The sequence below is a fragment of the Bactrocera dorsalis genome, chromosome 2, assembly GCF_023373825.1.
Source record: "Bactrocera dorsalis isolate Fly_Bdor chromosome 2, ASM2337382v1, whole genome shotgun sequence".
In the NCBI taxonomy this organism is placed as follows: Eukaryota; Metazoa; Arthropoda; class Insecta; order Diptera; family Tephritidae; genus Bactrocera; species Bactrocera dorsalis.
In genome coordinates this window covers 97,026,132-97,039,035 of record NC_064304.1, presented here as the reverse complement: position 1 = coordinate 97,039,035, position 12,904 = coordinate 97,026,132, and the positions used below count along the sequence as shown (strand labels likewise).

The following is a 12,904-nucleotide window of genomic DNA, read 5'->3' as shown; positions in this document are numbered from 1 at the left end:
GTTGGAGTAGTTATTCCGGCAACAACACTAAATGCAAATCAACTGCAGACCGGAAGTGATGTTAGCACTTCAAAACACACTCCCGACCACATAGACACTGCAACTACTACGCCAACTCTAGTACAGCGCAGCGCATAGTGAACTAGTACAGCTGTAGTTATCTCTCACTGTGTGTTGTGTCTTGTGTGTGTGTGTGTGTGCATTTGTGTATTGAGGAGCAACAGTAGCAAAGTTGGCAGCCAAATGTGGCCTGAATGCAACAACACTATCAACACTGCAGCACTTAGCTAAGTAGCAAAGAGGTTCAAACGGTGAAGCATTGCTATGAGCATGCAGTGTATGGGTATGGCGTACTGGGCAGGCGTCCAAATTGTCTGGCTGCAAAGTCGATGCGCACAAAACAACAAAAAGCCCGTGGCATGGAAATTATTATGCCAAAAAGACGCGCAGACTTTTGCTACTCCAGAGACTAAGGAACTTAAACAAATGCAATTCATAACAAATGCGCCACGCCTCGTCATGCTAGGCATTCATTGCAGCGTCAAGTGCGCTCAGCACAAGGTAGTTTTTAAATCTACACTTCGCTTCCCCCTTTGTTTGGCTTCGTGTTTGTCTGAATGTTAGTGTTAATGTTGCCCGTTTAAGTTTCCGAGTTTATGCACTCGACCGAAAAGCAAGAAAATCGTAAAGAAAAACGTACTGCCGAAGTTTAAGAAGCGCTTAAGAATAAGTTCTTATACATACTTAGAGAATTTAAAAATGGCATGTAAAGGGTGATTTTTTAAGAGCTTGATAACTTTTTTTAAAAAAAAAACGCATAAAATTTGCAAAATCTCATCGGTTCTTTATTTGAAACGTTAGATTGGTTCATGACATTTACTTTTTGAAGATAATTTCATTTAAATGTTGACCGCGGCTGCGTCTTAGGTGGTCCATTCGGAAAGTCCAATTTTGGGCAACTTTTTCGAGCATTTCGACCGGAATAGCCCGAATTTCTTCGGAAATGTTGTCTTCCAAAGCTGGAATAGTTGCTGGCTTATTTCTGTAGACTTTAGACTTGACGTAGCCCCACAAAAATAGTCTAAAGGCGTTAAATCGCATGATCTTGGTGGCCAACTTACGGGTCCATTTCTTGAGATGAATTGTTGTCCGAAGTTTTCCCTCAAAATGGCCATAGAATCGCGAGCTGTGTGGCATGTAGCGCCATCTTGTTGAAACCACATGTCAACCAAGTTCAGTTCTTCCATTTTTGGCAACAAAAAGTTTGTTAGCATCGAACGATAGCGATCGCCATTCACCGTAACGTTGCGTCCAACAGCATCTTTGAAAAAATACGGTCCAATGATTCCACCAGCGTACAAACCACACCAAACAGTGCATTTTTCGGGATGCATGGGCAGTTCTTGAACGGCTTCTGGTTGCTCTTCACCCCAAATGCGGCAATTTTGCTTATTTACGTAGCCATTCAACCAGAAATGAGCCTCATCGCTGAACAAAATTTGTCGGACGTAAAGCGCGAAACACATTTCGAACCGAACACTGATTTTGGTAATAAAATTCAATGATTTGCAAGCGTTGCTCGTTAGTAAGTCTATTCATGATGAAATGTCAAAGTATACTGAGCATCTTTCTCTTTGACACCATGTCTGAAATCCCACGTGATCTGTCAAATACTAATGCATGAAAATCCTAACCTCAAAAAAATCACCCGTTAGAAATGTTTTCATGGTGGCGCCTAACGCGCTTGCATTTAAAGCTGAATCGAAGTCGACTTCTTAACCATATAAGTAGAGATAACCGCTAAGGCAGTTTTAGAATTCAAAGGCCTTCAAACTTGCAGATGTTCTCGGTATCACTTCCCAACCGAAGCAAAAAATATTATTTTCAAGGTAATTCTGCAATAGACTGGCGGAAATTAAAAAAAAATTAAAAGTTTTCTAAGTATATTAATCTTAATATATACATTTTTTCCCTATCGACAAAAATAGATTCAGATCCTCGAAATATCATCCCTTGTACGGTTAAAATAACAGTCGATTCCAGTAACGTCGCACTGGCTGTACACACATAATGGGCCTTACTTAAAAAAGAGACAGATTTGTTGTATGTGCACTATATAAACTATCCATTTTCTTTTTAGTATCCAAAATGAGCAGATGAAGAAAAACTATTTGGCAAGTCTCGCAAGACAACTGAAATGCGATAAAAAGAGAAGCTATGCTAAAAACACTAAACATCTTAACACACCCAAAGAATGTGTGAGTAACGGAAGCTGGAGGAAATGCACCATTACTGCAAGGATTTTTATGTCAAAGCAAAGTGCGAAAATTGCAAAACAGAAATAAGAAATTATGCAATGTAAATAAGTGGATAATGACGGATTCGAAAGCGTGAAAGTAAAAGAAAAAAGACGAAATTATCTACAACTTCGTGTTATGACTGCCAACAGTGATATGGGAGCCAAGTTGCGAGTGCCATGAATGTTTGTTTGGTCGCTTTGCCCTCTGGTATCGTACGGCGCGAGGAGTTCCTTCTCAATCCTGACGGAGCTCTTGATATTGCTCAACGTCAGTTTACACTGTCTTATTAGTTTTGTGGGTATACCAAATTCAGACATAGCAGCATAAAGGCATATTCTTGTTGTGCTGTCAAAAACAGCTTTGAAATCGACGAAGAGGTTGTGTGTGTCGATGCTCTTTTCATGGGTCTTTTCCAAGGTTGGCGCGTGGTGCATATCTGGTCAGTTGTTGATTTACCAGGTGTAAAGCCACACTGATAAGGTCCAATCAATTTATTGGCATTGGACTTTGATCTTTTACACAGTATGCTCGATAGAACCTTATATGCGATATTGAGGAGGCTTATCCCACGGTAGCTGGCGAAAATTCTGGGGTCTCCCTTTTTTGAATTGGGCAGAGCATGCTGATACATGCTTCTTCGCCGCTGTATTTGAATAGCTCAGGGGGCAACCCATCAGCTTCCGCCGCTTTCAGACCGGTGATTGCTATTCGAACTTCTTCATGGTCGAGCAATGGAACGTCTGCTTCATCGTCATCGATTGGGATATCGGGTTCGCCTTCTCCTGGCGTTATGCTTTCACCGCCCTTCAACAGGCTGAAGAAGTGTTCCTCCATAATTTCAGTAACTCTTGGCATCAGTCACTAGATCACCTCGGGGGGTTTTACAAGAATACGTTCCGGTCTTGAAACCTTCTGTTAGTCTTCGCTTCATTGCGTAGAATTTTCGAGCATCTTCTCTATTTACTATATCGAAGAATTAAATGTGAAATCGATATCTTAAAACAAAATAAATTGTCACCTTGGCAACACAACTGGAATACATACATACATCAAGCTATAAGCCAAAAGGTGTAAATAGGACACTTTTATGAGCTACAACAGTCCAGCATCTCATATCTGCATCCGCCTATGCTTCTTCATTTTTAATAAATGCAATAACACACCAGCCCAATAATGGTCACAGCCACTTGCTTATTCATACATTTGCATTCTTGTACGCGGTCAGTGCAATCACCACAAACAAGCACGCCGCGCAACAGCCGCAAAACACCAATGCGCTGCACACCACAATGCAACCAACGCACGCCCCGTACCACTATGCGCCAAAACAAGTGCCCGGCCTACCGCTCGATGTTATACTTGCAGTGCGAACAAATTAAGGTCATGGCTGATGGCGGCAGCGAAACGAGCAAACTATTGGAAGAATCCTTTGTCACCCCCTACATAGTCTACCTATGTAAGTGGTGCTTTGCTATTTACCATTCATTGTTCACTTCTCTCTTTGTATTTGTATTATTGCAGAACTTGTCGTGATATAAAACTTCAACTAGTGGTTGCATCGTTCTTAAAGCTCTTAAATATTTTAATTTATTTATTATATCTAGATGTTTTTATAAATTTGCATTGGTGAAAAACTATTCGAACTTTCAACTTTTTACCGCTATTCAGCGGAAGTTTGGAACCTTGCCAGATATAATATAGCGTCAATGTGCTTATGTCGAATTCAAACTACAAATTTAATAATATACTGCCATAAAACATATACATTTACGAAGTTGAATAGCCACTGTATTACTCTAATTACATGTACACAACTACAGTCTCCAAAATGTTCAACAGTAAATGGCAAAAATTGTCACAATAAAAAAAACTACTTATGGTTAGAAAAAAACTTTCATTATAAGATCAAAAATATTTTGTTAAAATGCCGATGAATAACAATGAATCAACGAATAGATTCAACTTATACAGCTTTTAGTGCATTCAATTTATGAAAGCGCTCATCCTACCTTTGAGTTGAATGTCATGTTGGCAATGCCGTAAGCCGCTGACATGCTGCTGAATGTTCTGACGTTCGTGAAACGTCAAGGCAATGTGGGAAATGTCAACCCGTTTCTCTTTCTCTATATCCGGTCAGCCATAAGACCTGTAAGTGGAATTTTGTGCTTAAATTGATTTTTTATCGAAAAAATTATGTGAAATATTGAGAAATCGCAACAATTACACAAAAGAAAAAGTTAAATTGAACTTCAAATAATGTTATAGTGTATTTATTGTTACGTTTTGAATTAATATTAACGCGTAAAAAGTGTATAAAAGAATGTTTCAATTCTACATAGCCAACACCATTGTTCAGTGCAACATATAAAATTTGATTAAACAAATCTGTTATTGTATGACAGCATTTTGTAAAATTGTGTGATTTCTATATTTCACTTGATCGAATTCGTTAAATTTTCAAATTTTGCCTTGGAGCTGTTTTTTTAACAAATTCTTTTCTACAATTTTCATGTTCTCCGGATACGCATCTGCATCTGTAACCAAAATGACAAACCATATTACGAAAACTATATGATTTGTTTGCACTCAAAAGCCGACAAGATGAGGAAAATTATGAAACAAGGTAAAATCGTAATCGTCCTTAGTGGACGTTACGCAGGTCGTAAGGCCATTATTGTGAAGACTTCGGATGATGGTACACCCGAAAAACCATTCGGACACGCACTTGTCGCTGGTATCGATCGGTATCCACGCAAGGTGACCAAGAAGATGGGCAAGAACAAGTTGAAGAAGAAGTCCAAGATCAAGCCTTTCCTGAAAGTGTTGAACTACAACCATCTGATGCCCACCCGTTATGCCGTGCACGATATCTCTTTCGAGAAATTGTCGCCAAAGGATCTGAAAGACCCCGTTAAGAAGAAGACACACCGCTTCCAAACACGCGTCAAGTTCGAATCCACTTACAAAGAGGGCAAGAACAAGTGGTTCTTCCAGAAGCTGCGTTTCTAAGCTAACACCTTTGGATTACTTGATACGTAGATAAGCCCCTTAATTTTTATACATTTAAAAACATAATTTTATATGTTTTAATTGTGTGGAGAAGAGCAGAAAAGATGTAAGTGATACCAGGATGATAGAATGTTGGAATGCAATCAACAGTCTAAAATAAAGTGGTTCTTAAAAATTATTTGTCTGGTTTTTTTTTGTAATCTTGTGCAGTAAATGTGCGCATTTGTGTACGGTTTTAGATTGAAAATAGAATTACATCAATTTTGCATTCCGTCGAGTCTGTTTTAGCGAAGCAATTAAAGTGCAGAGGCATTTGTTTATATGATTTGTTGTGGGTTCTCGTCGAATGGTATATTTATGTATTAGGAATAATCTAACCTTGTGTACAATTAGGAAATAGTATCTGTTATCTATTGCATACATTTAGGCTTGATTTGAATTCTCTGTAGTAAAATTTAAAAATTGCTAAATTTAGCAAAAATTATTTAAATTTTAACATCCTTTTACATAATAATAATGTTAACGATGAGTCAAAATGTTAAGCATAGCGCCGCTTTGAGTTTTGCAGTTATCACAAGCTGTATATCCGATGTCTAATAACGGCTTGTGACAAGATAGGAAAAATATGATTTTTAGAGTACCCCGCAGTGATTCTAATTTATTGCGATAAATTGCTTATATGTATATTATTTTTATAGCACAACTCGGTTATGTCCTCAGCATTTCTTGTTATTTTACCATCTGTTAAGTTAAGAAGTTTTGTTTCCAAGTACGGCCAACCAAATTAGTAAGTATTGATCTTGTTTTTTGTTTACAGTTACTTTATTGAAGCAACCAAAGTATTTTCGATCAGCAAGTATGATGGTCAATACAAGTAAATAGTTCTACATTTTTCCTCAAATACAATGGATTAAGTTAACAATCTTTTTTTTTATTATAGTGGTTGTTGCTCATAAATAAATAAATGTAAAAATAAAGCGATTTTAAATATATCTTAGATTTTTTCCACCACTTCACAATCGGTTGAATAAAAGCAGACACAATTTGAAAATTCTAGTACAATTTAAAACTATAAGGAGAGATGTCAACAAATTATTTCACACTAGTGTATATTGCGTAGATAAATAAATCGCAGAGGCTAAGAAATCAAAAATTAAATCAAGCAAGCTTTAAATCGCAACACAAAAATTGGATGAAAATAAATTATTGTGCCGATTTGCGCGCCATATCCCAGATTGCGTAATTGGATCTGTAAAAGAAAGGAGATTTTAGTAAATATGACTAAAATACTGACTAAATAAATAAATTTAATTTTTGATGCAATTACCTGCTGCTCCAATTCTCTTATATGCCGACACGCAACATAGGGAGTAACAGAGGAGATGGCGACACGTTTTTATTAGTAGCGCACAATCGGATCAAGGTTTGAACATCAAAGCGAGCAATGCAATATATTGCAGCTGAACGCAGGCGTCGGATTTTGTTTTATAATTTTGATTGCATACCAGATTTTGGATTTTAATGCCAATTGGCTTAGTTGCAGTGAATTGAACGCTGGCGTTTTTTAACTTTTTGATTGTTTGTGTTAACATAAATATACATAATACATATCAGCAACAGTCAAATAGCGACAATAACAGACCGGGATTTTGTAACTTTTAAACGGCTTAAACTAAAGTAATCTAATTTTTGCTTTAATCTTAATCGCGATATTGTCCTTGAGGCCTGTGGTGTATAGCAGTGCATTGTGTGGGATCCCACATAACCAGTTTTTATTTTTGGTTGACAGTTAAACGGATATCAGATACATGGTGCGGGGCGGGCAGCGTGTAAGTAGATTTAATTTTTTGGTGATAGAAATGGGCAAAATTAAAAAAATATTCATATATATGCATAAACAAGTAAAATTTTGAAATGAGATCGAAAGTGTATAGAAGACGGCATCGCCAAGACGATGCTGAAAATATAATAAATGTAGAGGTTACAAGCACAAGCTAAAGAGGAAAGCCAAGTCGAAATAATCTGTAGGGATACAAATGTATAAACAATACTACAAATTTACTTATCACAAGTGTTTGAGTGTGAACATGTATGTGTGCAAAGAATTGGTTGACCAGGTGCGCAACTTGTTACAATAAGAAGCTCACTAGGGTTGTATGTAGATGTGGTTGCCAGAAAAGGAAATTGTGTATTTTTGGACTCTAAATGCACATCCAGGCTACTAAAAACAAATAAAAGTATTAGAAGAAGAACGATCCACACCAAATATATGTAGCTGTAATGTACACTAATTTACAAAAATAAAAGGGATTTAGAAAAATATTTAATACAAGCGGAGCGTTAGTAGTAAATTAAGGTTAGCGCTGGAACAGTTTGATTATAATTAGTAAAAGCATAAAAAGCATAAGAGTAGATAAATGTTATATCTATAGTACGTAATAAAAATTTGCAAGTAAACATACAGTGAACGTATGCACAAAATATAAGTAATATATAACAAACACACTAGAAATACAATAACATTAAAGCTTAACCATTCAATGCATATTTACTACCGTAATTTAGAAAATTCGTATTTTTACTTAAATTTGAGTCTTGTCGAAAGCAGAAAATATATAGATGCATGCATTGAATAGCTACTAAATAAGTACATTATAAAAGTTGGAAGAAAATAAGAACTCCACAGGCGGGCTATACTAATATACGTAGGCACTTGAGAGAGGCTATAACAGATTGTATTATTCTTTGGGTTTTATAATTGCTTTACCAATTCACGCGTTTTCTGGCCAAAATTTTCAGGATGTTTTCCACGACATCTGTGCTGGAAGCAGTGCCACCCAAATCTATATAACAAAAAAAAAACATTTTTGAACATACTACTACCATATTTAACGCTCAAACCTGGTGTGCGAATGCCATCATTAACCACAGTTTCATATGTCGCCTCATAAATAACACGGGCATGTTCTTTGTGTCCTAAATGATTCAACATATCAGCGCTAGCGTTTATCATTGCCACTGGATTGGCAATATTTTTTCCAGCAATAGCTGTGCCAGTATTACGGGTACCGGGTTCAAAGACAGCGAACTGCAATAGTATATAAGCAACATTTGGTAAAATAATTTTATAACCTAAGTTCCACTTACGTGATCGCCGTAGTTAGCACCAGAGAGCAGACCTGCGCCACCAATTAAACCGCAAATAACATTGGAAACTATGGTGCCATACAAGTTGGTCATGTTCATTACATCGAACTGTATAGAAAACGTAAATAAATTGTATTTATCATAAAATTTATGGATACGAGTGTTTTACTTGATGTGGATTAGACACCAACTGCATGCATGTGTTATCGATGATCATGTTGTTATGCTCGATTTCAGGATATTCCTTGTGCACATTTTTGGCAACTTCAAGGAAAAGACCGTCGGATAACTTCATAATGTTGGCTTTGTGAATAGTTGTGACCTTTTTGCGATTATTCTGACGCGCATATTCGAATGCATAACGCGCTACACGCTCAGCATTTTCTACCGTAACTACCTTCATGCTTTCAACCACACCGCGTACAGATTCATGCTCCAACATAGCGTACTCACCGTCAGTGTTTTGACGAATCAATACAACATCGATATTCTTGTGACGCGACGGAATACCGGGGTAGGAGCGACAATGTAAAACATTTACATACAAGTCGAGTTCATTACGAATGGCTACATTACGTGACACCTCATCTAAGCCTTGCGATTTCGTTTCAATATTACCCTTAATGGCAACACCATTACGTTTAATTGAAGTTATGGCATAATCCAAGTCATCATTACCCTCAGTAGAAGGATCGATTTCAATTACTTCGAAATCAACGGGTGCGCCAACGAAACGGAAGATTTCACGAATGTAGTGCATTAACTCCGGACCAATACCACCACCTGGCAGCATTGTGACTGCGTGACGACCTCCATATTGTGCAGATGGTATATCGACACCCTAAACAGTAGGATAAACAGTGATTAACCTCACTTTTGTTTACATTTTAAGGAGACATATTTAGAAAAAAAAAAAGCATCAGCAGTAATTACCGTCCACTTCTTTTGGAGAGCCGACTTGGTATGTGCTACATCTTCGCCCTTTTCCTTTGTCACCAGCAGAGGATAGCCCTAGCAAAGGAAGAAATGTTTAGTTGTATAAAATTCAAAACGTTTTGCTTGAAATTTCTTATGTAATTATTGTTCTAAAGTAAAACCTTTTAGAAATATTTTAATAAATCTCTTTAATACATACGCGAGTCAGAAATGGCACTTGAGTTTGCAGTAAGCGTTGAGTATAACGTAAAGCCATTTTATAATTTTTTACACTTTTTTCTTAATTACTACAAGAACTAAATAATTTTGCAAAAATCCACTTTGCCAAATCTGATCGGCGACCGCACTGCTGCTTCAGTGTCAATGTGCTATTCACAATTAATAAAATGTGAATGAAACTTTATTTTAATCTAATATCAAAAATTGATAGACATCAAAACGACAAGCTACGTCATAAAAGAAAAAAACTGTCAAACTTTCGCAATAATTGTAAACAAAGCCCCCGCAACTTTCGTTCATAGCTCTATAATATGTAAAATTGCAATTATATTTGTTTACTTTTAATTATTTATATACATTTTTCGAAATAGCTTGCCAACCCTTACAAACTACGGTTAATATTGCAATCCGAATTCTTTTGAAGGAAGTCGGTACTTCATTACTACAATGCGTTCACGAGGAAGCGTTTTCCGAAAGTCAATTCCTTTTGATTTGAATTCAAAATGGCTGACTTTGAGCGGGCAATGGTATCTACTATTTTCAATATGTGGAAAATATATTGAAAAGTTATATAAAACTATGGAATATATGAAAATATTTAGCATGTTTTCGGCATAAATTTAGTCGTTCTCAATAATATTTCGTAAAAAAAAAAAGTATTAATCTCAAATAAAAGATTAGTAACACATAATGTTTGTGCCTCTTCTTCACAAAGGTAGTGGCAAAAATATTCACCACACCAAAATGTTAGGCTCGAACAAGCAACCATGCAAGAAGTTAAACAATTCTAGGGAACGCTCTCAAGTGAAACTAGTACTTCGAAGAAGGTCGGTACAGTGGTATAAACGAGTGAAATTAGCAAGAAGTACGTTGCGGAAAAGGTGGCAATAATAGAGATATTTAATTGTATAAAATAATGCAAGATGTCTATTAGAAATATATGTATAACATAAAATAACAAATTGTGTAAAGATGTAATTGCAGACGCATCTACATGTGGACTTTTACATAGTCATGTACATGCAAAGAAATTATTATGCATTTTATAGTTGTCAATTTTTATCTATGTATATACATATGTACATACATTTGGTCGAATATGATTTTTAATCGCCGGTACTGATAATGTTATCTATGATAAATCGGGCCGATAAGTATGATTACTTCGTGGAATGATACCCAGCAAGTCATGGCTATCGGAACGGCAATATTTTGAAACAATTAATTCGGAAACTAACCCATACACACACCATGCAACTCATAAGGTTTTAGCGTTAAAAAGGGATGAAGTGTTTCGGTTAAAATTGTCAATTGGGCCTCAAGAAACTCATAGAAACTTTAACGGAAATTTCTAGTAGTGCTGTTGGGTAATTAACCGTTAATCTAACCAATAGGTGACTTGTTGGGTATTTGTGTTGGTCTTTATTTTCATTATTACGAAATGAGATTGATTTAATGGAAATTTATATATACGCAATGAAATCTATTTCCTGGTACACTAAATTAATTAATCCATTCATAACATTAGAACTCGTATATTTCAATTTTCTTTCAAGTCCAAAAAGGAACTGTGAAATGAGTGATAACGAAAACGGAGAACCCACCTGGTTGGACACAACGTACTTGACGAAGATTCTAAAGAAGTACACACAAAACCAATTAGGTAAAATTATGTCATTTACAAAAATACCTGCGACTAAAAAAGGGGAAAACTATGCAAGTTGTATGTATCTTATAACTGCTTTGTATACAACGGAACCGGAACTGGCAGTCATAAAGGAAGTACAATTTATTGTAAAATCACGTTTAGAAAGCGAATTATTCGCACAAATAGAAGAAGACTTTAACGTTTTCGTACGTGAAGCTCAAGTATATAATGTAATAATGGATTTAGCAGAAGAGCTGCTTCGAAGCGTCAAAGACGAAACATGTTTTGGACCCAGGTTAGTATCTTAAAAACAAACTGATTTAGTCGCTAATTTCATGCATTACCATTATAGAGCAATTTATATTGATGAACGCATTATAGTTCTGGAAAATCTTAAACTTCAAGGTTTTTCTATCGAAAATGTTAAGGCTGGCTTGGATTTTGAATGTTGTCGTTTGATACTGGAGAAGTTGGCCAAATTCCACGCAGTCACTATGGTTCTCTATAAAAAGGTTTTATTATTTATATAAAGTACATATTAATTCCCATATATGTATGTATGTATATCAAATGTTCTTACTTACTAAATGTTTGTATTTTGTAGAATCCAGATATATTCCGGCATCATTTGCCCAGCAATATATCCGAACATCCTTCGCCTCTGCATGACGTCTATACAAATACCATTCAAAACTGCATCGAATATTGCCAAACCAATCCGAAACTTCAACGCTACGTACCAAAATTACAAGCTTTCGGTGAAAAAATCATTCCAAAGATGATAAATGTTTTCAGTCGCAGTCAAACGGATCGTTATCATGTGTTGAACCATGGTGATGTTTGGGTGAATAATATGATGTTCCGTAAGGACCTTAGCGGAAATGTTGTAGACGTATTATTCGTAAGTATTCATTAGAAATATAAAAGTGTTTAATTTAAGTAACACGACGAAACACAGGTGGACTATCAAGAAGGATTTTATGGTTCTCCAGGCATCGATTGGAATTTTTTCATTTTTACATCGTGGCAAAAGGAAGTGTTCCAAAATCACTTTGAAGAGCTACTAACCATCTATCATTCGATGTTGTCTGCCTTATTGCACAAATTAGAACATGACGAGCGTATACCCACAATCGAAGATGTAAGAAAGGCTATTATCAGTAAAGGTTACCATGGTAAGTTCAAAAAACTGGTCAATAACTAATATGGGTAGTCGAAGTTTTTATTTTTGAACGATTTTTTTCCAACATAAAAGGTCTTACGTCGGCAACGTGCTTGTTACCAATACTGATTAATGAACATGCAGAGTTGTCAGACCCTATAAATTTCATTTTGAATACTGATGAGGCGTTAGCTAATCGACGAAAAATCTTCGACAATCCAAAATATGGCGAAAGATTGGAAGCTTTCTTGGAATTCTTCGAAACCAATGGCATTCTGTAAAAAAATGTATTATGAAGGTGTTACGCGATCTATATGTATACAGATTCATATATAATAATGTATGTATGCATGAAAAAATTTAAACATTTTAATAAACTAAATGTAAAAGTAATTGAAAACTGATTATTATTTACAGTATAAAAAAGTATAAGAAGATCTTTATCTAGATTTTCATCAAACAGTTTGTTTGAACAATATATTC

At 35.9% G+C, this 12,904-nt stretch overlaps 3 protein-coding genes across 8 annotated transcripts; 2 read left to right on the top strand and 1 right to left on the bottom strand.

The window, feature by feature from the left end:
• The first annotated feature begins 4,310 nt into the window (after positions 1–4,310).
• LOC105231641 (60S ribosomal protein L27) lies at positions 4,311–5,487 on the top strand. The gene is made up of 2 exons (XM_011213047.4): positions 4,311–4,448; positions 4,894–5,487. The coding sequence occupies exon 2, from the start codon at positions 4,902–4,904 to the stop codon at positions 5,307–5,309; it is 408 nt and encodes a 135-aa protein (XP_011211349.1). The 5' UTR covers positions 4,311–4,448; positions 4,894–4,901; the 3' UTR covers positions 5,310–5,487.
• A 622-nt stretch (positions 5,488–6,109) lies between these two features.
• Positions 6,110–9,763, bottom strand: LOC105231642 (isocitrate dehydrogenase [NAD] subunit gamma, mitochondrial). 2 transcript variants are annotated; one of them, XM_029552530.2, is made up of 8 exons: positions 9,592–9,763; positions 9,390–9,467; positions 8,626–9,297; positions 8,457–8,564; positions 8,211–8,397; positions 8,077–8,152; positions 6,637–7,034; positions 6,110–6,558 (listed from the first exon to the last, which is right to left on the bottom strand). In XM_029552530.2, exons 1-7 carry the CDS (start codon positions 9,646–9,648, stop codon positions 7,010–7,012), a joined length of 1,203 nt encoding a protein of 400 aa, XP_029408390.1. In that variant the 5' UTR covers positions 9,649–9,763; the 3' UTR covers positions 6,110–6,558; positions 6,637–7,009. The 2 variants fall into 2 exon arrangements, with proteins under 2 accessions (XP_029408390.1, XP_011211353.1); XM_011213051.4 differs by lacking the exon at positions 6,637–7,034 and having other exon boundaries at positions 9,592–9,762.
• Positions 9,764–10,340: 577 nt separating this feature from the next.
• Positions 10,341–12,814, top strand: LOC105231643 (uncharacterized). Of its 5 annotated transcripts, none has more exons than XM_019992271.3 (6): positions 10,341–10,438; positions 11,168–11,554; positions 11,612–11,771; positions 11,864–12,160; positions 12,218–12,434; positions 12,515–12,814. In XM_019992271.3, the coding sequence occupies exons 1-6, from the start codon at positions 10,356–10,358 to the stop codon at positions 12,700–12,702; spliced, it is 1,332 nt and encodes a 443-aa protein (XP_019847830.2). In that variant the 5' UTR covers positions 10,341–10,355; the 3' UTR covers positions 12,703–12,814. The 5 variants fall into 5 exon arrangements, with proteins under 5 accessions (XP_019847830.2, XP_011211354.2, XP_011211355.2 ...); XM_011213052.4 differs by having other exon boundaries at positions 10,341–10,492; XM_011213053.4 differs by having other exon boundaries at positions 10,400–10,476.
• Positions 12,815–12,904: the final 90 nt, after the last annotated feature.